Below are 24459 nucleotides of genomic sequence, written 5' to 3'. Positions count from 1 at the left end.
CTCTGTTGCCCAGGCTGGAGTGCAGTGGCATGATCTCGGCTCACTACAACCTCCGCCTCCCAGGTTTAAGCAATTCTCCTGCCTCAGCCTCCCTGTCTTAGCCTCCCGAGTAGCTGGGATTACAGGCAACCACTACCACACCCGGCTAATTTTCCTATTTGTAGCAGAGACGAGGTTTCACCATTTGCCCAGGCTGGTCTCGAAATCTTGGCCTCAAATGATCCACCCACCTCAGCCTCCCAAAGTGCTGGGATTACAGGTATGAGCCACCGCGCCCCGCCCACCTCCTGTTCTTAAGGAGCTCTGGTTTTTCTCTACTAGGAAACAGTGTAGCTATCAGAGCTTTCCATGGTACTCAGCATAGATTTACTATAGCTCATGAAGTCTGTTGTACCAGCCTTATCTTTTACCATGAGCAACCAGGCAATTACAATGAAGGAATGGCCTCAATCCAAAACGGACTGTGTTCTCTGATATCAGAAGGATATAGAGAAGGAGAATAACTCCCACCTGATTCTTAAAAACAATAGCCTAAAACCTAAAGTATAATAATAAAAAAAATTAAATAAATAAATAAAAAAAAATAATTTTTAAAAAGAAAAAAAAAAACAATAGCAACAACAACGAAACCCTGAAAGTTCCATGTGGCAAAACAGGAATAATCTCTCTCCAAGGGTAAGTGACAAGAACCCCCTTTCTCTATCACTGGCATCTGTTTAGGCCCTTCTTGCCTCTTCTGGGTCTGGGCTCCCCAGAACCCCAGCCCTGCTCAATCTGAGCAGGGAAGGCTGAGCTATTTATGGGGCTCAGCAACTCAGAGCCCCACCTGTCCCCTTGACCCAGGGAGGCTCTCATACTAAGTCATGGGTAGGACTGACTCCAGGTGTGGGCCCACCCTCCCTTACACGGGTCGCAGCCTGAGGTTGGTCAGACAGGGAAGTTACCTCCTCGGCCCTCACTGGCAGCTGGCTTCACTTGGATCGGACGATTCATCTGAAAGACATCGGACCAACACACCCATTCAGCATGACTGCCTGGTCCTGGATCCCCCAGCTTCTCGACCCCTGGACGCCTCAGGATCTGAGCCCTAGCTCCTTTGAACTCCGCACTCCACCACTTCCAAACTGGGATTACAGATTTTCTCCAAGATTCCTTCCTTAAACCCAGGAATTTAGAAGGTGCTGAAACTGGCAGGGATGGGTGACAGGAACTTAGTGGCAAGCACAAGGTGGAATGAAGCAGCTAAAGAGACTTTTCTGCCTGGGGCTCTGGGCAGGGGCGATGTGAGGCCTGTCCCTTTGGCTTCTGGACTTACTTAAAGGCTTTGCATGAGAGGATTGGGAAGGAGGGTAGAATTGATACTGCAGATTTGTGTTTTATGTCTAAAATGGAGAATATCATGCTATGTGTCATTTAGATGAAAGAGTCTGGGAATCAGACTCAGTGCTATCTGCCCTCAACTCTTGTCATTTAATGGTTGTATGACTTTAAGTAAGCCACCCTTTCTCAGATTCAATTTTTCTTTTTCTCCTGTGTAGCTGAAATTACAGGCATGTGCCACCAGGCCCGGCTGATTTTTGTATTTTTAGTAGAGACAAGGTTTCTCCATGTTGGCTAAGTTAGTCTCGAACTCCTGACCTCAAGTGATTCGCCTGCCTCAGCCTCCCAAAGTGCTGGGATTACAGGCGTGAGCCACTGCGCCCAGCCAGATTCAATTTTTCAAATGAGGAAAACATTTCCCAAGCTGCTGTATCACTAGAGTCTCCACACTCACCTGCTCCATCCCCTCCCTAGGGTCCCCTTCCCTGAGGATGCTGGAGTTTTCCAAGGTGCCATTCTCAGCCCTTTTTGTCTGGCTCTTCCAACTTTTCTTGGATAGTCTCATCCACACTCACAGCCTCAGCTCCTCTCCACACAGGGATGACTTAGAGCTCTGTGTCTCCAGCCTGCATTCTCCTCTGAGCTTCAGAGCCATGTTACCAGCTGCCTGCTGGATATCCCCACTAGAAAGTCCCACGGGCGCCTTCACTCAACACACTCAAACAAGAGCTCATTTTTTTTTTTTTGCCCCAACCTGATCCTCCCAGTCGCCCAAGCTATAAGCCTGGAAAGCAGCTTGACTTCTCCTTCCATCCTTTCCCCGCTCCCACCAACTTCATCTTTTAATTCAGGGGTTCCTGATGAGGTGTAGGTAAAAATCACCCAGGAACCGGACGAGGCTCTTAAGTTGGGGTATTGTATAATTTGAAAACGCTCCTAGGTGATTTCAATATATCCCCCCCACATTCCCATCCCCCAACCACCCTGAGTGAATTCATGATTGAATCCCCATCTCACCTTCCTCTCAGGGGTGTTGTGGGGATCACATGAGGTAATGGGGACGCAAAAGGTCTTTGTAAACTGCCAAGAGCTGGGTGCGTGGGAGGTGAGGAATTATTGTTGGGGGGCAGGGAGCTGAGTGCCGGGAGGAAAAAACAGCGGCCTTCCCGTTCATGGAGGAAGGGGTACTGATGCCCATCTGGCCTGAGAAGGTGATGATCTGACCCCCTCCCCTCAGGAAATGCTCTGCTTCTGCACCAATCAGGGACCACTCCATCCCTTACCAATGTGCTCGTTGCCGAGACAACAGGCAGCTTCCTGTTACCATAGCCACAAGTGCTACCCAGTAACCATGGTAACGCCCTGGCAGTCACAGTTGAGCAATTTCCTTTGGATCAAATTTGGGGGTGGGAGGGGCAGGGAGGGCTTACTAAAAAAAAAAAAAAGGAAAGGAGAACAGGCCAAGCCTGAACCAATGCAACTCCCCCCTCCCACCCAGGGCTCTGACACACCCACCCGCTGGTGGTGGAGCACCTGCAGTGTACCAGGCTGTGGGTGGGGGCCGAGACACCGACAGGACTCAGGTTGCAGTCTAGAGGGGATGACAGATCAATCCAAGCAGAGCAGGGCGAGCTTGACAGGTCTGGACTGGCCTGGACCAGGGACCAGGAGGACGGGACCCGTCCCTGGGCATGGCCACCTGTGATTGTGGAGGAGAGACCAAGAGACAGAGCCATGGAGAGCAGAGACACAGGGAGAGATGAAGAAACACTGGCAGACAGAAATGATGTGAGAGAAAGACAGTCCTAGAAAGGGACAAGGAAAGAGAGTCACTGGTGGAGAGGGGAAGGAAATGAGAAGATGAAGGGTCAGGAAGCAGGTGCAGGAGAGGCAGGGAGGAGCCTGGTAGGGAAGAAGGCCAGAAGAGTAGAAGCCTGGGGTGGGGGGCAGTGAGGGTGAGCAAGACCATCATTATTTTATTAGTGCTTAAATAGATTCTGAGAATTTCTCTCTGGAGCCTAGAGTGACGAGCACATGTGACAGCAGCAGTTTCCATGGCAGCTGCCTCCCTGGCTGGGTTTCCTGGGAGATGGTGCTCTGGGGGACACCCCCTTCTCTCCTCCCACCCACTTCACCACCCTTCAACAGAGAGTGGGCATCGGGTGGTAAACACGTGTTCCCCCCTGGACCTGACCTAGGCCTTCCACCACCCAGGCATGCTGCCAGCATTTCCTGAACTCTATGACGAGCCCCAGGCAGCCTTTCATGGGAGACAGTGATGATCTGTTTGGGGATCCTCTCTTCATAGGCTCACAGAGGGGAAGATAATGTCACCATTTCCTGAGAGCCCACTCTGTGCCAAGCCCTTCCTGGGACACTTTACATACATTGTCTCTAAATCCTTCCAACCACTCTGGAAAGGAATACAAGTGTGCCCATATCATAGATGAGAAAGCTGAGGCTGAGGGAGGTGAAGTCACTTGTCTAAGATCCCATGGTGGGTAAGTGGTTGAGCTGGGATTTATCCCCAGGTCTGTCTGAGGCTGAAGCCCATGATTTTTGCACTGGAGTGCTGCTCAACTCCATTCTTAAGGCATGAACACAAATAGTGAGGCACAGAGGGACCAGGGCCTCGGGGGAGTGCAAGGTCAAGAGCTGTAGAAGAGGCAGACTCCAGCTGAAGAAGTTGACTCAGGAAAGCTGCATAGAAGAGGCAGTGTTTGACCTGAGCCTTGAAGTACTGGGGTCATTGGCCATGTAGAGATAATAGGAGAGGTAGCAGTGGTGGCTGAGCATGCTGAATGGCTAGGGTACCGACAGAGAGCTGCAAGCCTGAAGGAGCAAAGTTTCTGGTGAGCACTTGGCATGGGAGTAGCCAGGGTTGAGCAAATTGCTTCCTAGCAGATAGATGTGGATTTCAATCCTGGCTAGACACTTGCTTCTCTAAGGTCTCTGAGCCTCAATATCCACACTAGTGAAGGGGGAATCATGATCTTACCTTGCAGCCTTGTGATGAAAATGATAATTGCTAGATCTTAGTAGATACCTCAGATATAAAAAGTTATTTTTTGTTTGTTTTTTGAGACAGAGTTTCGCACTTGTTGCCCAGGCTGGAGTGCAATGGCATAATCTCGCCTCACCGAAACCTCTGCCTCCCAATTCAAGCAAGTCTCCTGCCTCAGCCTCCCAAGTAGCTGGGATTACAGGCATGCACCACCATGCCTGGCTAATTTTGTATTTTTAGTAACGACGGGGTTTCTTCATGTTGGTCAGGTTGGTCTTGAACTCCCGACCTCAGGTGATCCACCCACCTCGGCCTCCCAAAGTGCTGGGATTACAGGCGTGAGCTACCGCGCCTGGCCGGTTTTTGTTGTTGTTGTTGTTATCGTTGTCAAAGATATGAAACTGAGAGGTAGGCAACGGTCAGATTAGGGAAGGCTGTGAAAACCGCATCAAGGAATTTTGACTTGGACTTTGTTGTATTTCAAAGGCAATGAGGATCCAGGGAAGGGAAGGATTTTTAAATGTTTTTTTTTTTTAATTTTTATTTATTTATTTATTTTGGAGACTGAGTCTTACTCTATCACCCAGGTTGGAATGCAGTGGCGTGATCTCAGCGCACTGCAATCTCCGCCTCCCAGGTTCAAGCAATTCTCCTGCCTCTGCCTCCTGAGTAGCTGGGATTACAGACACCTGCCACCACGCCCAGCTAATTTTTGTATTTTTAGTAGAGACAGGGTTTCACCATGTTGGCCAGACTGGTCTCAAACTCCTGACCTGTGGTCTTACTCTGCTGCCCAGGCTGGAGTACAGTGGCGCCATCATAGCTTACTGCAAACTCCAAATCTTGGGCTAAGCTATTATTCTACTTTAGCCTCCCAAATAGCTAGGAATACAGGTACGTGCCACCATGCCCAGCTAATTTTTAAATTTTTTGTAGAGACTGGGTCTCACTATATTGCCCAGGGTGGTCTCGAACTCCTGGGCTCAAGCGATCCTTGGACTTCATCCTTTCAAAGTGCTGGGATTACAGGTGTGAGCCGCTATGCCCAGCCAGGAAAGGGTTTTAAGTAGAGGAATCTTCTAGTCAGTTTTGTCTTATGAAGGATCCCATAAGCTGTCACTATGTGGAGAAAGGACTGGAAAACGAGTGATTAGAGGCAAGAAGATCAGTGGCACAGGTGAGAGGTGAGTGTGACCTGGGTAGAAGGAAATGAACAGATTTAACAGATGTGTAGGAAGAATTAACTGGACTATAGTTCTATTGGATATGTGGACCTGGGAAGAAGAGGGCATATTGGCTGAGTCTCAGGTTCATAGCTTGGGAGTTGGGAAAGGTGGGAGTTTGGGAGTACAAGGAAGTCCCCAGGGGAGGAACCCAAGAGAATAAGAACAGAGTTGGGGAGAGCAGGGCTCTGAGCCTTCAGTCTCCACAGAGCAGTGGTGGAGACACCTGGGATTTAGGTATGTTATGTGTGGCTGGAGGAGAAAGAGAGCTGCCCCCATGAGCTTCCTGGGCAACCTATTATATATATCTTGTTCCTGCCATGGGCAGAGGAGGGACATGGCAGTGGGATGAGGTAATCAGGAGTCCCCCTTGAGGAAAAGAGGACATTGCCTCCCGGGCCAAAAACTTGTCCTGGGACTTCAGGTGAGCTATTGCCCTGGCTGAGCACCTGTTCCCTTAAGAATTTCCCAGGTGGAGTCCAGGCCCATGTCTGCTTCAGAGCCCAGCCCTGGAGGGAATTCAAGGGATAGAATGTCAGAGAGAACAACCTATTCCAGGCAACGGAGTGGGGAAGGTCAGAGGCCGCACAGACACGCACAGGGCCCTGGACCTTCTGCCCCAGTGAGCAGAAGGGAGAGCAAGACCCTACCTAACTCTCTGCCCTGACTTGTCTAAAATTCCTCCCTTTGGGCTCAGCATCGCCCTTTTCAGATTCTTCTGCCCTGATGCCAACTATTCTTTTCACTTAGCACTCATACCCTCAGCACTCCCCATTCCATGGGAAGAGTTTATCAGAACCTTCTCGAGGAAGGGAACACTGGTAGGTCTGGGAAAGGTGTCAGGAGGTGCAGGGCAGAGTGGGACAGAAAAAAAACAAATTTCATAATTTTTAGTACTTTGTTTTACCTCACCCCTCTCCTCTAATTCAACCCACTGTCAAGTCCCATTGGTTCTAGAATCTATGTGGATATCCTAAACAGCTCTGAAGTCTAACCTCTTCTCTCCTTTCCTGGCCTATCTCCAGCTCTAGGCCAGCATCATCATTCATCTGCACTCAAGCAACACTGTACTAAAGGGTCATCCAGCCTCCAGTGTTGCTTCCTTTCCAACCCAACCTTCTTCACACCATAGCCAGAGTAATCTCTCTTTTTTTTTTTTTTTTTGAGACAGCCTCAACCTCCAGGGCTCAAGCAACCCTCCCACCTCAGCCTCCCAAGTAGCTGGGACTACAGGTGCACACCACCACACCCGGCTGATTTTTTAAAAACTTTTGTAGAGACGGGGTCTCACTGTGTTGTCCAGGCTGGTCTCAAACTTCTGGGCTCAGTGATCCTCCAGCCTCAGCCTCCCAAAGTGCTGGGATTACAGGCATGAGCCACTATGCCTGGCCCAGAGTAATCTTTTGAAACTAGTCTCTTACTCTTCTCTGCTTAAAATCCACCTCTGTTCCTCCATTGCTAGCCTCCTGTTAAAGCCCAAGATTCTAAGACTGGCTGTCAAAACTTGTGAGTCTTGCTTCCACTGCTGCCCAACATGCACGATTCTCTCTACTCATGCGGAGCCTTAGCCATCTTTGCTAGACACCTTCCCTGCCATTGTTCACACTGTCCCCAGAATTTCTTGTCTTTTAGGTTTCTAGATCCTCAAATATGATAAAATATGATCATGATTCAGCTCAGATAATATCTCCTCTGCAAAGCATCTACTCCCTCCCCATTTCTTTTTATTCTTTTCTTTATTCCTTTATTTATTTATTTTTATTTTGTATTTTTGTATTTTTAGTAGAGACGGGGTTTCACCATGTTGGCCAGGATGGTCTCAAACTCCTGACCTCAAGTGATCCACCCCCCTCGGCCTCGCAAAGTACTGGTATTACAGGTGTGAACCACCGCACCTGGCCTTTTCCTTTATGGTTTGACTCTGGGACTCCCTCACCAATTCTGATCTCTCTTTTATTTGCCCAGATGTATGCCTGAGTGAGATGCAATGAGGCTTTTTTTTTTTGAGACGGAGTCTTGCTCTGTCACCCAGGCTAGAGTGCAGCGACACGATCTCGGCTCACTGCAAGCTCCGCCTCCCAGGTTCACGCCATTCTCCTGCCTCAGCCTCCCGAGTAGCTGGGACTACAGGTGCCTGCCACCACGCCCTGCTAATTCTTTGTATTTTTAGTAGAGATGGGATTTCACCGTGTTAGCCAGGATGGTCTCAATCTCCTGACCTCGTGATCCGCCCGCCTCAGCCTCCCAAAGTGCTGGGATTACAGGCGTGAGCCACCGCGCCTGGCCAATGAGGCTCATTTTTAAGAAGCATCTTGAGGGAAAAGACTCAGACTCATTCATGAAGTGGTTGCTAGCACATACAGTGCCTTTCTGTAAATTATAAAAAGGCACTCCCCAACCCTGGGATGCATGAGAAAAAATGTGCCCTTTCTCTGGGCTGACAAAGCCTTGAAATAATGTGCATGACTTGGTCAATAGAGCATGGCTAGATTTTTGCCCCCATCTGCCCTCTCCACCCAAGCTGTTTTGTGCAGGGCACAACTTGCAAAAGCAAATGCACTCCCCTACTTAGTAACATCTGCCTCCTTCACAGTGTTTGAAGGGATGGCTTCCCAAAGGAAGGGAAGTCAGGAACAGGGAGATAAACAAATAGGGAGGCACCTTCTGCATCCCAGAAGTGGGGCTGAGGCTAGGCCTCACCCTCTTCAGGTGGATTCTAGAGCATAAAGTGAGGCTAAAAGAAGGAATTCTGGCTTCATCAGGAAGAGGCTGCAGGAGGTGGGAGCCAGGTGGGACAGACCAACCGAGGTTTGAAGGAGTTCTCGAATAGGGGCTTTCATAGGGGACAGAAATTGACAGGGGACAAATGGAGATGAGCCAAGCAAGAGAAGGTCTTAGTCCATCAGAATCCATGAAATTCTTGGCCAGGAGTGGTGGCTCACGCCTGTAATCCTAGCACTTTGAAAGACTGAGGCAGGCAGATCGCTTGAAGTCAGAAGTTCAAAACCAGCCTGACCAACATGGTGAAACCCCATCTCTACTAAAAATACAAAAAAATTAGCTGGACGTGGTGGCGGGTGCCTGTAATCCCAGCTACTTGGGAGGCTGAGGCAGGAGAATCACTTGAACCCTGGAGGTGGAGGTTGCAGTGAGCTGAGATGGCACCACTGCACTCCAGCCTGGGTGACAGAATGAGGCTGTGTCTCAAAAAAACACAAAAAAACAAAAAAGCAAACCATGAAATTCCCCCTGGGGTTTCAGACTTTTCTCTCTGGGGGCTGACCTAGCCTTTTCTGGTGCCATGGTGACAGTCCTGCCTGATGCCATTAGGAATTCAGATTAAAGTCTTGTCCCTGCTTCTCCAGCAGGTGGCAGCTGTGCTCAGGACCCAGTGGCAGCAGAGAGCTGGGCACTCCTGCCTCCATGCTGGTGGGCCTAAGACCAGGTGACTAAAGTTGCTGCTGTCCCTGGCAGGCCCAGAGGAAAGATTGATGGCACAGGCATTGCTGGGGCTGGACAACACAGCCATTGATTTTCATTTAGGAGAATAATTAAATATTAATTTTCACTTTGTTAAGCTGGAGAGGGTGAATAAAGCCAATCTTGACAGTATCAGAGGAAGCCAGGCCATGTTGGAGACCTGCAGATGAAACAGTGAGAGGGGGAAGATGTCCCCAGTCACCATTCTCTCCAGAACCTAAGACCCCTGTCTGCTACCTGGTTGTCTCAGGTCACAGTACAGTGGTTAAGTGAATGAGTTCTAGGGCCAGATTAGCTGGGCCCAAAGTCCAGATCTTCCCATTATTAACTATATGACCTTGGGCAAGTCACTTGATTCTTATGACTTAGTTTTCTCACCTGTAAAATGGGAATGCCAATAACAATATCTTATTTAGGCCTGGCGCGGTGGCTCATGCCTGTAATCCCAGCATTTTGGGAAGCCAAGGTGGGTGGATCTCTTGAGGCCAGAAGTTCAAGACTAGCCTGGCCAACATGGTGAAACCTCATCTCTACTAAAATTACAAAAATTAGTTGGGCAGAGCCCTGTGTCTTGTGGAGAAGAGATTTTTTTCCTCCCAAAGTTTATCTTAATTTTTTTGGGGGGACCTCCCATTTCCTTTCAGGGTAAAGCCTGGCATTCAAAGCTTCATCTTCAACTGCTGCCCTCTGTAGATCTTCCCTCCAGCTTCCCTCCATGCTCACGTGGGCCTCCCCCACAGTGCCAGCCGCATTTCACACCCACCTGTTCCTTCTGTGTCTGCACCTTTACCATGCTGTTTCCCACATGGAATGTTACAGCTTGTCTCATTGACTCTCAGTTCTAGCAGCAGAAGTCATTTGCTCCTATGGTTAGATGAATGATGAGTTCTACTCCTACTCCTACTAATGCTGCTGTTACTATTACTGTTACTATCACTACTACCACCAGCTAACTCGTATCGAGTGCTTATTTTCTGCCAAGAACAGCATTGAGTACTTTAGTTCACTTAATGACAGCTCATTTAACCATGACAACAACTCTATTAGTTTAACTTTACAGATGAGGAAACTTAGGCTTAGCAGTAAAGACTTGCCCAAAGTCACAAAGCTAGTGAGTGGTGGGGCCTGGATCCACACCCAGGTCTCTCTGACTCAGGAGCTTGCATACAGAGGATCAGTGATGGTGACAAATTGGTGTTACTTGGCACTTAGTCCCCAAAAGTGAGGCTCAAGGTGCTTTAGTTACTGTGATTGGTTCTAGGAGCTGTCACCCCATTAACAGCTTGATTAGCTCTTGGAGAAGCTTGCTCCATTGCTTGGCAGCTCCAATTCAGAGAAGTGACTTCTTTATATGAGCTGAAATCAGCATCTATTTCTTATTATATTAACTGACCCGAATCTTGCCTTCTGGGACCACTCATAGAAAACCAAACCCCTCTTCTAGAATCTGAAGGTAGTTACCCCAACCCCAACAGTAGTACTTATTGAGATCTTACTCTGTGCCAGGCACTTGCTAAGCCTCAAGTAATCCTCACTATAGCCAAGTGAGCTAGGTATTAGTATAATTCACTCCTCATATCTAAATAAACCGAAGCTCAGGAGTCCAAGTAACGTACCCAGAGACACAGAACTGATAAATGGCAGAGCTGGGATTCAAATCCAGGTCTGTGAGACTCAAAACCTAGTGGTTTTTTTTTTTTTTTTTTTTTTTGAGACTGAGTCTCACTTTGTTGCCCAAGCTGGAGTGCAGTGGCATGATCTCGGCTCACTGCAACTCTGCCTCCCAGGTTCAAGCGATTCTCTTGCCTCAGCCTCCCAAGTAGCTGGGACTACAGGCATCTGCCACCATGTCCAGCCAGTTTTTGTATTTTTAGTAGAGGCAGGGTTTCGCCATTTGGCCAGGCTGGTCTCGAACTTCTGACCTCAGGTGATCTGCCCTCCTTGTCCTCCCAAAGTGCTAGGATTACAGGCGTGAGCCATCACACTCGGCCTCAAAAACCAGTATTTTTAATTATTAGCTTATGATGCCTCCTTATTAAAGTCCATCTAAGCCCTATCTCCTCCAGTTAAATTATCCCAACTCCTCCGAACTATTATTCCAAATATATCTTGTGTCTTTACTTCATCCTCGTCTCTTTCTTGTAGGCAAACGACTCTCTTAAATTTGAGAGGCCTAGAACTGGACATAGCCCCAAGTTTGGCCTGTGAATGGCATTTAAACAGTGCTCTGTTCTAGACACACCACTTCTTGGACAAGAGAAAACAAGGCTGTATAGTATGACTTGCTCTTGGTAAACCCATGCTAATTACTAACGATCACCCCTTCATTCTGCCATATGGTCAGTAGGTCCCACCTTGCCTTTTGTTGAGTGATTATCCATTAGCCAAGACCAGACCAGGTACCATTGGTGCCTACAAGCCTAGCTGCCTGTAGAATCAGGTCTCCCCTAACTTTAGCCAAGTGTTTGTAGTGTGGAGGGAAGAGAATCTTAGTGAGTCAAGGCACCAAAAATAACCATTACAGGAAAAGGACTAGAGGGAAGTTCCAGCAAGGACCTTAGGACTAGAGAAAATGGGCTACCAGTCCAGCAGAACCTCTACCCCATGTATCTGCATACCTGCTCACACCAGTGACAAGTGACACCCAAAGCCATAATTTTAGCCAAGGTGAATAAATTCTAGCTTATCCCTCAACACTGATGCCTCTCCTAAAAGATGGGTGGAACGCCTGGCCCAAGGATCTTGAGCCCCTTTTTTGAGCCAGAAGATTGGATGTAACAAAGAATTTGTTGCTGTTCAGGGTATAGGAAGCCCTCTCCTAGAAAGATGACTCTGCTTCTAGTTCTCGATCCCAACCCAGCCCCCACATGCTGCTTTGGCATGCACACAGGGCACTGTCCCCAGCCTGAGGTGATTCCCACCCCCCAACCTGGAGGACTTACCCCTGGCAGGGTCTTCTGCTCGTGCAGTGCACTCTGGGCCTTGAGAGCAGAGTCCCGGGCGCAGTAGGTGAGGAAGGCACAGCCTGAGGAGGAAGAGGCTGGCTCAGGGGGTTTCCTGAAACCCCCAACTATTCTTCTTCGAAATACCCCACTAAGTTGACAAACTTAAGGCCACTCTCCTTTAAACAAGGACTCTGCTTTCTGAGAAGCCCTCTCTGCCTCCCACCTCTGGAGGGAGGGGCTTCATGTGCCTGGGGACCAGTGTCCCAGGCTCTGGCTCCCTTTCATTTGCTCCTGGCATCCTGCCCAGAGAACATATGTACCCACACCCAGTCACATGTGCATACAATCCCACATATCCCCTCCCCACTCCAGTCACAAGTCCTGTTGGGGTTAAACCTCCCCCTAAGCAGCTTTATCATCATCTTTAACCCAGACTTCCCCTTCCTTTTTGGATTCAGACTCATGGAGTCTCCCAGGATCAGCCTCAATTCCTTCCCAACTCAGTTTCAAATGGGAGGAGGCAAAAGAGTAAAAGAAGGCTTGGGAGCCAACCTCAGGAGCCCCCAGCTCTTTTCCATATCTCCCTCCCCTAAGTTTGAAGCTGGGGAATGGATTGATTTGAGCCTTAGAAGATGGGATTGGTTTAAGGGCTTCCCATAGGTGGGAGTTTCCAGGGACCTCCTAATCCTGTTCAAGGATCTTGATCTGTCAACCCTTCTAGGGCTTTGAGTTAGGGCCTCTTAAAGAGTTATTGTGCCCCAAATCTGGCTCCTCTAAAAGGGGCAGCATATATGGGTCAGCGAGGAGGTCTAGGTTGAGCCAAAGGGTCAAGTTTAGCCCTCTCTTTGTTCAGCCTCAGGACCGTAGCCTGCTAAGAAGCACTGAAGCAGCGCTCTCCTCCTTTCCAACATCCATTGAGCGCTCATTCATTCAAAAAATATTTATTGAACAATTACTTATTATGGTGGGGCATTTTGATGAGCTTGGGGATAGAGTGGCAACAAGACAGACACATTCCCTGCCCTCATGGGGATTAGGGAAATCATGAGGGGCCCCTAAATGAGTCCAAAGGGTTGAGTAATTTCTCAAAGAAGGCATTGAGTCCCCAGGAATAAAAACACTGAATCCTTAACAATCAGGTGATGAAAAGGACAGTGATTATTTCAGACAGAGGGAAAAGCATATATGAAGACTGAATCAAGAATTTGATGTGTTGGGGAAATGGATAGAAGGTTAGTGTGCCTGGAGGCTGGTGCATGGGGGCAGAGTGGCTAGTGAGGTATGCAGGAATCAAGTCATATGTAGCCTTGTGGGCCTCAGCTGGATTTTGAACTTTTTCCTAAGAGCAATAGAGAGCCACTTTAAAGGGTTTTAAGCAGATCTGTGAGATGATAAGATCTGTTTGCAAAAGGAGCCTTCTGAGTGTAGGAGGGAGAAGGACTGAAGGAGGAGAAAGTGGATATGGTGAGCCATTAGGAACTTGGGGCAGATTTCCACTTAGACCTCAGCAGATTAGAAAGGCAAATGGGAGCATTTTTTTTTCTGGCCATTTCTACAGGGCTGCCCCATTAAGATGGGTTTATTGTAGGACACTCATTGAGTTAAAGGGAACTTAGAGAACTGAGCAAAACTCTTATCATATCAACAGGGAAACTGAAGCCCAGAGAGTGGGTCAGTGGCAGGGCAGGATTTGGAATGTCTTAACTCCCAAGCTGGGGTTGTTTTCAAAGCACTGTGGCTGCCTGCCTGGGTACCTAGCCATCAAAAGGAAAATGAGTCACTGTTGCTGGGGAGAGGATGAGGAAGATGTTGACTTGGAGACCCTCCACAATCATCTTGGAAGGCAACACTTGCCTTGGACAGTTGTGATTTAGTTTGGAAATAAATCACCAAACACCTGATTCCACTTACATCCCTGCTCTGTGTTTTGCCACAAACGCTTATCACTTGACGTCCAAACCGGGCAGCGTTGCCTGTCTGAAAGGCTCAGGGGCCCAGTTGCTGCCTAAAGAAGCCCCATGTGGACTAGCCAGGATAGAGGGTGGAAGAATGAAGGGAAGAAAAGACAGAGAAGCATGGTTTGAGAGACAGATGAATGAAAATGACAGGCAGAATTAGAGCTAAATGAAAAGAGAGAGGATGAGGGAACAGTTCAGAGACTCTGATAGTGAGAAGAGTGAGATTTAAGGGTATTCTATACACTTCCCTTATTGTACAGATGGCCTACAAAGATTAGGTTTGTACTTACATACTGAAATCAATGTCTAAAAATAAGAAAATGAGTTGCTATAGAGGGATGGACAGACGGGCAGGTAGTGAGAGTGCAATAGAAGGACTCTAGATGGTATGGTATTGTCCTTTCATACACCCATTAACACAACCCCACCCCAAAGGGTGGAAGCTGTACTCCTAGCCAGATGGTCCTAGCCCTTCTATTGGCATTTTCTCGAAGTGCCTACATTAGTGTGCCAAGGAACCCTACGAGGCCTCCCAGTTGAAGAGGTGGCAGTCTGATTCTAGCTCTCAGTCCTTAAGAATGTACCTTTAGCTGTTACCCAAGGCCCACCACTCCTCTCTTAGGAAGATCATGGAGGATAGTTGGTGACTCTTTCCCAGCAAAAACGTGAAACCACAGCATGGTGGTGGTGGTGGCGGGGGAGGAGATAAGAGTGTTTCTTCTCAAATCATCTCCACTTCTCCTGCCCATGTATGACATGTGACTCTGGCTCTCTTACTCCAGCCCTGCCTGGACAGACTTTTCTGCATGTAAACAAGCCTCCTCTCTCTCTCTACAGGAAGAAAGGGGTGTGGCCAAAAAGACCGTGGTGCCTGTATCTCTCTAGAAAGGGCAGGGAGAAGATCTCCTTCTGTCTCTTCAGCCTGACTCACCCTGAGAATGGGTCTGGACTGGGACCAGCCTGTGAGGGAGGGAAAGAAAGAGACCATAAAGAGGATTGGGGAGGAGCAAAGAAGAGGCACAGGAGTGAGGGGATTAGAGAAGGAAAGAAGTGTGGATTTAGCTGAGAGAAATCCAAGAAGAAAGGGACACAGGGTGGCAGGAGTTCCCAGCTGAGGTCAGGGTTCTGAACTGAAATCAGAAGAGGTAGAGTGCATTGGGATTCTGGCGAAGGGCAGGAGAGATTGGGGCTGTTGTTGAACATAAGGGGGGTATTTAGAACTGACAGCCTCCTGGGAACTGAATTGGATTTTGTGTTAGACAGGTCTGGGTTCTGAAGAAGGGGAGGGTTTGGGTCTGCGGTGTTTCAGGTTGGCAGTCTGAGAATCAAAAGAAGGCTCTTGAGGGGGATGGCTGGACTGGAGCCCAGAAGGAGGGGTGCAGGTCCAAGATATGCATGTGGGTGGTTAGGCCTGAGTGAGGTGCTACCAGATGGAGGATTCAGGAATGTTTGGGTTCAGGGTTTGGGAAATTGAGGGTATTCGAGATCTAGAAGGTGGAATAAGTTTTCAAATTCCAGAATTTTAGGTCTGATGGGAGAGGTGGTGGAAAGGTCCAGCTGAAAGGTAGGGACTGCTGGGATGTGAGAGGTGGAGGCCAGGAATTTGGAGGTTAGAGTGGAGAACATGTTAGGGGACCACAGTGATAATCAGAGGGAGGACGTCAAAGAGAAAATTCTGTGATCTGGGAAGGGGGATGGGCTGAGGTGGGGCTGATATTGGACTGGTGTTGGACTGGCTCTCGGCAGGGTTAGGGCTGGGGCTGGGCTGGGGTCGGGCCACACTCTAATCGGATTGGGGCTGGGCTGGGCTGGGCTGACCCCGCGCACCTTTGTGGAGGCCGGTGAGCCGGTCCTTCAGCACCGTCAGCTCGTAGATGCGGCCGAACTCCTCGAACAGCGGCTTGAGGTCCTGCTCGTCCAAGCCCCGCGGGATCTGCCCCACGAAGAGCTTGATGGCGTCGTGGTCCTTCATGGGTACGGCGGGACCGGGGTTTAGCCCGCTCATGCCGACGCCGCTGTCCGCGGTGCTGAAACCCAGGCGCGGGCCGGGGCCGGCGGGCTGCGCTGACCCTCCCGGCGCCGCGGCCATGTCCCCGCCCTGTCCGCCCTCCCGCCGGTCCCGCCTGTCCCGCCGTCCCCTCCCTGGACCGGTGGCGAGGGCCAGGGGGAGGGGGCGGGGCCCGGGCGGAGAGGGAGGGGGGCTGCCCAGGGGGCGGGGTCCGGGTGGAGGGGCGTAGAGGGGGTGGGGCGGGCAGGAAAGGGGCGGGGCCGGGGCGGGGCGGGCCCGGGCCGAGGTGGCGGCGGGACGCTGGGGTCTGGCTTGAGGTCCCCGTGCGGCTCTCTCTGGGCTCCCGCCCGAGCTCTCCCAGAGCCGAGCCCCGAGCCCCAGCCCCCGTGCTTGGTGACGTCAGGCAGCTGGCCGCCGAGTCTACGCAAATGATTTGCATAATGAGGAAGCAGCGGCCAATCAGAGTGGGAGTTGACTGGGCTCGCCGGGGGCGGGAGGGGCGGCTGGGCTCACGCGCTCCTGCTCGCCATGGCAACCGGACCCTCGAATGCCCTGTGTGTGTGTCGAGTGTGTGCGGGCGTGGCCGTGGAGAGCGCGTGTGCGCCTTGGGCCGCGTGAGGGGAAGCAGCTTCGTCATGCGTGATGGTGTCTGCCGGAGTTGGAGCTAATCCTCACCGCACACACAGACACACACAGGCACACGCTGGCACACACACCTCCAAACCCTGGAGCGTTTCCTGCGGGGGTGGATGGGGATTCCTCTTCTCCATTCCCACTATCGAGCCAGTCCCTCGGAGCCAATCCCACCCCGCCCCATCACACATCTCTGTCTTCGGTGTCTTGAACCACTTTCTTACCCCTGAGCCTCAGACACGTTCGTCTCCCTTGCAGCCTTAAAAAGAAAGAAAGAATAAAATAAAAAAAACCCTTAAACACTCCTTGAACACGGATTCTTCCTTATGAGAGTGAGGGAACTTAGCCGTATTTACTCAGAACCCATTATGCACCAGGTGCCCGGTTCATCCCAGTTCTGTGAACTCAGAAGTGTTCTCTTTTTCCGGAAAAGGAAGCTGAGGTTCTGAGGGTCGAGGAGTTTAGGGCCAGGCCCACCCCAACATTTGTTGGGCCCAGGGCAAAAGAAGAAATGGAAATCGACATACTGTGTGTCTGAATATTTAAAAGATACAAATCAAATTACAATTTCTTAAATATGTTCCCCTCTTATTTTCACAAATACAGGTTCAGAATTACGAAAATGAAAGACATATGTACAGCTACGCTTTTTATATGACTGAAAGTTGGCAAAATATCAGAGCTGATGGAATTTTATTACTCTTGCACATGTCTGGGTATTCTCTTGATGGATCAGTGATGTTTGCACAAAGTAGTAACACAATGTTTGGACAAAGATACATACTTCATAAATTATATATTTATTCCATAATATATTTTTCATGCCTCTTTCAGTAAAATTGCTAATTATTTTAATAGAGATTTCCTTTTTTTTTTTGATAGGTTATCATTCTGTCACCCAGGCTGGAGTGCAGTGGTGCAATCTAAGATCACTGCAGCCTCAGCCTCCTGGGTTCAAGCGATCCTCCCATCTAAGCCTCCCGAGTAGCTGGGATGACAGGTGCACGCTACCATGCCCGAATAATTTTTTTCTTTTTTTTTTCTTTTTTTTTTTTTTGTAGAGATGGGGGTTTCACCATTCTGACCAGGCTTGTCTAGAACTCCTGAGCTCAAGTGATCCACCCACCTCGGTGCCTCAGAGTGCTGGGATTACAGGAGTGTGCCACTGCACCTGGCCTAATAGAGATTTTAACATAACTTGTGTCCATTGACTATTCTAAGAAACTGCTCGAGACCAGCAGTAGCAACTGGAATCATCAAAAAGTTCTTAAAACAATATTCAATTCAGAAGCAAATCATGATTTTTAAATCATTTATTTTTCTGGCTGAGCGTGGTGACTCACACCTGTAATCCCAGCACTTTGGGAGGCCAAGGCGGGCAGATCACTTGAGGTCAGGAGTTTGAGACCAGCCTGGCCAACATGACAATATCCCGTCTCTACTAAAAATACAAAAATTAGCCAGGCATGGTGGCAGGCTCCTGCTACTCTGGAGGCTGAGGAAGGAGAATCGCTTGAACCCAGGAGGTGGAGGTTGCAATGAGCCAAGATCGTGTCACTGCACTCCAGCCTGGGTGACAGAGTGAGACTCCATCTCAAAAACAATGCAGCAGCAAATTATGATTTTCAAAAATTATTTTTCTGGCGGGATGCAGTGGCTCACACCAATAATCCCAGCACTTCAGGAAGCCGAGGTGGGTGGATTGCTTGAGATCAGGAGTTTGAGACGAGCCTGGCCAACATGGCAAAACCCCATTTTTACTAAATGAATAAATAAATAAAATAAATTATTTTTCTCCTTTAATAGAAAGTTACTCCTTGTAATAAGTTGACCATGAAATGGGTTATTGGAACATTTCAATTTCATTCAGTCCTATGTAATTTTTTTTTTTTTTTTTGAGACGGAGTCTTGCTCTGTCACCCAGGTTGGAGTGCAGTGGCCTGATCTCAGCTCACTGCAAGCTCTGCCTCCCAGGTTCACGCTGTTCTCCTGCCTCAGCCTCCCGAGTAGCTGGGACTACAGGCACCCACCACCAAGCCCAGCTAATTTTTCTGTATTTTTAGTAGAGATGGCGTTTCACCATGTTAGCCAGGATGGTCTCGATTTCCTGACCTCATGATCCACTTGCCTAGGCCTCCCAAAGTGCTGGGATTACAGGTGTGAGCCACTGTGCCCGGCCCAGTCCTATGTATTTTTTTAAATTTTCACCCCAAAAGTAGTAAAAACAATTAAAAAATCAGAACAAAGTTCTCTGCAGAAAAAGAAAAATACAGTAAAAAATTTCCTTGAGGCTTCCTCTTTGATCCATATATTATTTATAAATGTATTGTTCAGTCTCTAAGTGTTTCTCCAAACACTTTGAGAGAGAGAATTTGCCTATTATTTTTGTTATTGATTTCTAGTTTGAGTCCATTGTGGTCAGAACACACTGTGTATAATTTCAATTTTTTTTTTTTTGAGATGGAGTCTCGCTTTTGTCACCCAGGCTGGAGTGCAGTGGCGTGATCTCGGCTCACTGCAACCTCTGCCTCCCGAGTTCAAGCAATTCTCCTGCCTCAGCCTCCTGAGTAGCTGGGATTGCAGGCACCTGCCACCATGCCCGGCTAATTTTTGTATTTTTAGTAGAGATAGGGTTTCACCATGTAGTCCAGTCTGGTCTCCAACTCCTGACCTCAGGTGATCCACCTGCCTCAGCCTCCCAAAGTGCTGGGATTACAGGTGTGAGCCACTGAGCCTGGCCTCAATTCTTTTGCATTTGAGGTTTGTTTTGCTACCCTCAGAATATGGTCTATCTTGGTAAATATTTTGTTGATGTTTGAAAAGAATGTGTATTCTGCTGTTGTTGAGTGGAGTGTTCTATAAATGCTGATTACATTCTGTTAGTTAATGGTGTTACTGAGTTCTTCTACATGCTTGCTGAAGTTTTGTTGTTGTTGTTGTTGAGACTGAGTATCACTCTGTCGCCCAGGCTGGAGTGCAGTGGTGCAATCTCGGCTCACTGCAACCTCCGCCTCCCAGGTTCAAGTGATTCTCTTGCCTCAGCCTCCTGAGTAGCTGGGACTATAGGCATGCACCCCCACACCCGGCTACTTTTTTTTTTTTTGAGACGGAGTCTTGCTCTGTTGTCCAGGCTGCAGTGCAGTGGCACTATCTCAGCTCACTGCAACCTCCGCCTCCTGAGTTCAAACAATTCTCCTACCTCAGCCTCCCAAGTAGCTGGGACTACAGGAGCCCGCCACTACACTCAGCTGTTTTTTTTGTATTTTTAGTAGAGATAGGGTTTCACCATGTTGGCCAGGCTGGTCTCAAACTCCTGACCTCAAGTGATCCACTCCCCTTGGCCTCCCAAAGTGCTGGGATTAAAGGTGTGAGCCACTGCGTTCAGCCTTGTATTTTTAGTAGAGAAGCGGTTTCACCATGTTGGCCAGGCTGGTCTTGACCTCCTGACCTCAAGTGATCTGCCCACCTCAGCCTCCCAAAGTGCTGGGATTACAAGTGAGAGCCACTGTGCCTGGCCCTATATGCTTGCTGATTTTGTCTAGTTGTTTTATCAATTGTTGAGAGAAAGGTGTTGAAGTCTTCGATTGTAATTGTGGATTTGTCTATTTCTCCTTTCAGTTCCATTAGTTTTTGCCTCACATATTCTGTAGCTGTCTTTTGGGGAATAAACATTAAAAACTGTGATGCCGGCCAGGTGCAGTGGCTCACGCTTGTAATCCCAGCACTTTGGGAGGCCGAGGCGGGCGGATCATGAGGTCAGGAGATCAAGACCATGGTGAAACCCCATCTCTACTAAAAATACAAAAAAAAAAAAATTAGCCGGGCATGGTGGCAGGCGCCTGTAGTCCCAGCTACTCGGAGAGGCTGAGGCAGGAGAATGGCGTGAACCCGGGAGGCGGAGCTTGCAGTGAGCCAAGATTGCGCCACTGCACTCCAGCGTGGGTGACAGAGAGAGACTCTGTCTCAAAAAAAAAAAAAAAAAAAACTGTGATGCCTTGGTGAATTGATACTTTTATTATCATGCAGTGTCACTCTGTTCTTGGTAAGCTTTTTGCGTGGAGAGCTACTTTGAATATTAATATAGCCATTTATGTTTTCTTTTGATTAATCTTTGCAAAATATACCTTTTTCTATCCTTTTACTTTCAAGCTACCTATATAGTTGTATTTAAGTGAGTTTATTTTAGACAGCATATAATTGGGTCATTTTTTTAAAGTCCACTTTTTTAAAGTCTTTGTCTTAGTTGACATATTTAGACCATTTACATTTAATGTAATTATTGGTATTACAGGTGTGAGCCTGTAATTTACATTTACATTTAATTAACATTTACATTTAATGTAATTATTGGTATGTTAGGGCTTAAGTCTGTCACTTAATTTTTTGTTTTCTTTTTGTTGCCTCTGCTCTTCATTTCTGTTTGCTTTATCTTTCTTCTTGTTTTTAGAGATGGGGTCTTGCTATGTTGCCCAGAATGGTCTCAAACTTCTGGCCTCAAGCAATCCTTCCACCTTAGCCTCCCAAGTAGCTATTATTACAGGCATGAGCCACTACACCTGGTTCATTGCTGTTTTGTTTTTCCTGTGCTCTTGTGGATAAAGTGTTTCTTATTCTATACATACATAGCTTATCACAGTCTACTGGTATTGACATTTTGCCAGTTTGAGTGAAGTGTAGAAACCTTACCTACTATTAAGTCCCTTTATCCTCCTCCATTTATAATTATCTTAAGTACTTCCTCTATATATTTCAGAACCACTTTAGACAATGATATCCAATCACCATTTATAAAAAACTCCAGAAGCATTTAAGTCTATGGCATTTACCCACATTTTCCTTCTTTCAGTTGTTTTTTCTTCCTTTCTGATAGTCCAAGATTCCTTCTTTTATCATTTCCTTTACATTTTAAGAACTTCCTTTAGCCATTCGTTTAGGGTAGTTATGTTGGTGACAGATTCTCTAAGTGTTCCTTCATCTGAGAATGTCTTGATCTCCCCTCCATTTCTGAAGGATACTTTTGCTGGATATTGAATTTTGGTTTGACAGTTCTTTTCTTTCAGCTCTTGAAAAATGTGCCACTTCTTTCTGGCCTTTGTAGTATCTGATGAAAGATCCTGTTTTTCTCTTATACATAAGAGATTGTCATCTCTTTCTGAATTCTATGTTTATCTTTAACTTTCAGAAGTTTGATTATTATGTGTCCTGATATGGATTTCTTTGGCTTTATCCTGTTTGGGGCTCACTTTGTTTCTTTAATCTGGAGATTTATGTCTTTTGTTAAATTTGAACAGTTTTCAGCCATTATTTCTTCAAGTACTTTTTAAGCCCGTCTCCTCTCTCCTCTCTCTCCATGATAGGAGTGTTAGATCTTTTGTTATAATCCTATAAGTCCCTGAGATTCTATTTTCTTTCTTTCTTTCTTTCTTTTTTTTCTTTTTTTTTTTTTTTGCAGCTCTGAGGTAAACTTTTATTTCTTGGCTGATAGGACTTCCACCCCCATGCTCCTCCTGGCACCTTTTACTCTGCCCAAGCAGTGGCTGCCCAGTCCAAAAGGTGCCTGCCATGGCCAAAGGGGTTAGGGAGTCAGATTCTATCTATTTTCTTTTAAGTCTGTTTTCTCTCTGTTGTTCAGATTGGGTAAGTTCTATTGTTCTATCTTCAAGTTCACTGATGCTTTCCTCTATCATCTCTATTCTGACACTGAATCCATTGAGTTTATCATTTCGATTGTATTTTTTAATTCTAAAATTTCCTTGTGGGCTAGGTGTGGTGGCTCACACCTGTAATCCCAGCACTTTGGGAGGCTGAGGCAGGCAGATCACATGAGGTCAGGAGTTTGAGACCAGCCTGGCCAACATGGTGAAACCTTGTCTCTATTAAAAATATAAAAATTAGCTGTGTGTGGCAGCATGTGCCTGTAGTCCCAGCTACTTGGGGGACTGAGGCAGGAGAATCACTTGAACCGGGGGGTGGAGGTTGCAATGAGCCAGGATCATACCACTGTACTCCCATCTGGGCAACAGAGCAAGACTGCATCTGAAAAAAACAAATTTCCATGTGGTCTTCATTTATATTTTCTATTTTTTTCTAAGACTTTCTATTTTTCCATTTGTTTCAAGTGTGTTTGAAAGTGCTTATGATGCATTTCATGATGGCTGCTTAAAAGTTATTGACAGATAATTCTGGTATGTGTGTCATCTCAGTATTGGTGCCTATTGATTCTTTTCTCGTTAAAGTTGAGATCTTCTAAATTCTTAGTATAATGAGAGATTTTCAATTGATTCCTGAACATTTTGGGTATTTTATTATGAGATTCTGGATCTTATTTAAATGTTATATCTAATTTAAACATGTTTAGCAGGCCTCCTTTGACCCCCAACTAGTGAGGAAACAAGGACACTGCCTTGGTTATTGTGAGATAAGGGTGGAAGTTAAGGTTTCCTACTAGATCTCTGCTGAAACCACCTCAAATGAAAGGGAAGGTGGCCTCACTGCTGGGCAGGAGTGGAAGTTTCCAGCTAGAGACTCCTATGATACTGCTCTATCAAGAAGGGAGAGGAGTCCCATGTGGTCTCCACTGAACCCATAAGAGGTGTATCTGTTAATGCTGGGTGGGTACACAAGTCCTAGCTCCTCAATTGACATTCTCTGATGACACCCTGATAGCAGGTGGGAGAAGGGGCCTTGATACATCCACAGCCTAGACTAGTTGAATCAGAATTGCTGGGGTGGGACTCAGGCATCAGCATGTTTTAAAGCTCCGTTGTTGAATCCAATGTGTGTGGAAGCAAGGTTAAGAATTAGTGCCTTAGAAGTTCCTTTAGTCAAGAGACTGTTGGTGATAAGCTCTGCTTTGCTTATCTGGAAATTCTTTATTTCAAATCACTTCTTGAATAATAACTTAGTAAATATATAATTATTTTCTCTTACTTCACTTTGGAGTTTTTATTTCACCATACTTTGGTTTCCATTTTTGCTTACGAGACATCAACTGGCAGTCAATTTGCAGGTAGTTGGTGTTTCCCTGACTGCTCTTAAGATCTTTTGATTTCTTCTGGCAATCTTCACTTTTACAAGGATGTGTTTAGTTGCTTAAAATTTCTTGTGCTTTCTAAATCTGCACATTTATGTCTTCCCTCAATTCTAGAGGATTGTCGATCATTGTTTCCCCAGTTATTTTCTTTCCCCCATGTGGTGTGATGTGCTGCCATTGTGGTATGATGGTCAAGACCTCCCTTCCCCCAACTCTTCAGTGAAGAATGTGTTGTTATAGTTTAGGGGATTGCTGTCCCCTTCAGAGTTGGCCTCAAGGTCATGCCCCTTCCCACGGCAGCCCAAATCCAATGACTGATTAATACAGGATTATAAAGGTCTAGTTGTCTCAGCCTAAATCAGAACAATGGTGAAGGCTATTCTATTTGGGCTAAATTTAAAATAGTTGGATATGTAAAAATTTGAGTTTGGTGCCAATGGGCTTTCGAGCTAATGGGTCCCAGCCTGCTCTGAAAAAGTAAACAACATAGGGCCAATATACAAAGGTCATCTTTGGTTCATCTGCATAACATGGCCCCAGCACTGGCACTGAATGTGTCATTATCTCTTCAGGTGTTGGCCATTCCAGGTTTGTTCACCCCAGGTACATGTGTGTCTATTCAACCTGTAGTTTGAAGCCTTTTTATTTCAGAAAAATAAAAAACAGAAAACAAAAAAAACCTGTTAGGCCGGGCATGGTGGCTTTCGCCTGTAATCCCAGCACTTTGGGAGGCCGAGGTGGGTGGATCACTTGAGGTCAGAAGTTCAAGAACAGCTTTGCCAATATGGTGAAACCCCGTCTCCACTAAAAATACAAAAATTAGCCAGGTGTGGTGGTGGGCACCTGTAATCCCAG

The 24459-nt window shown here is 47.3% G+C and overlaps 2 protein-coding genes across 10 annotated transcripts in view; both read right to left on the bottom strand.

Moving 5' to 3' along the window:
* Positions 1-16293, bottom strand: part of CELF6 (CUGBP Elav-like family member 6) — a 36092-nt gene extending 19799 nt beyond the window's left edge. For 3 of the 9 annotated variants that reach the window (XM_032174753.2, XM_032174756.2, XM_032174757.2), the window contains exons 1-3: positions 15758-16089; positions 11970-12052; positions 945-993 (exon numbers count right to left, since the gene is read on the bottom strand). In XM_032174753.2, coding sequence (XP_032030644.1) covers positions 945-993; positions 11970-12052; positions 15758-16019 — 394 coding nt within the window. In that variant the 5' untranslated portion in view covers positions 16020-16089. Of the gene's footprint in view, positions 1-944; positions 994-1774; positions 1995-2337; positions 2542-11969; positions 12053-15757 lie in introns of those variants that run through there. The other 6 variants (XM_032174752.2, XM_032174759.2, XM_032174755.2 and 3 more) reach the window with 4 other exon arrangements.
* Positions 16294-16449: 156 nt separating this feature from the next.
* Positions 16450-24459, bottom strand: part of HEXA (hexosaminidase subunit alpha) — a 56830-nt gene continuing 48820 nt past the window's right edge. The window contains exons 14-15 of the mRNA XM_032174750.2: positions 16796-16830; positions 16450-16675 (exon numbers count right to left, since the gene is read on the bottom strand). Coding sequence (XP_032030641.1) covers positions 16572-16675; positions 16796-16830 — 139 coding nt within the window. The 3' untranslated portion in view covers positions 16450-16571. The remainder of the gene's footprint in view (positions 16676-16795; positions 16831-24459) is intronic.

Source organism: Hylobates moloch, unplaced genomic scaffold (assembly GCF_009828535.3).
Source record: "Hylobates moloch isolate HMO894 unplaced genomic scaffold, HMol_V3 SCAFFOLD_14, whole genome shotgun sequence".
Lineage (NCBI taxonomy): Eukaryota > Metazoa > Chordata > Mammalia > Primates > Hylobatidae > Hylobates > Hylobates moloch.
Note: the sequence above shows the minus strand (reverse complement) of the source record. Positions and strands in the feature narration are given on the sequence as shown.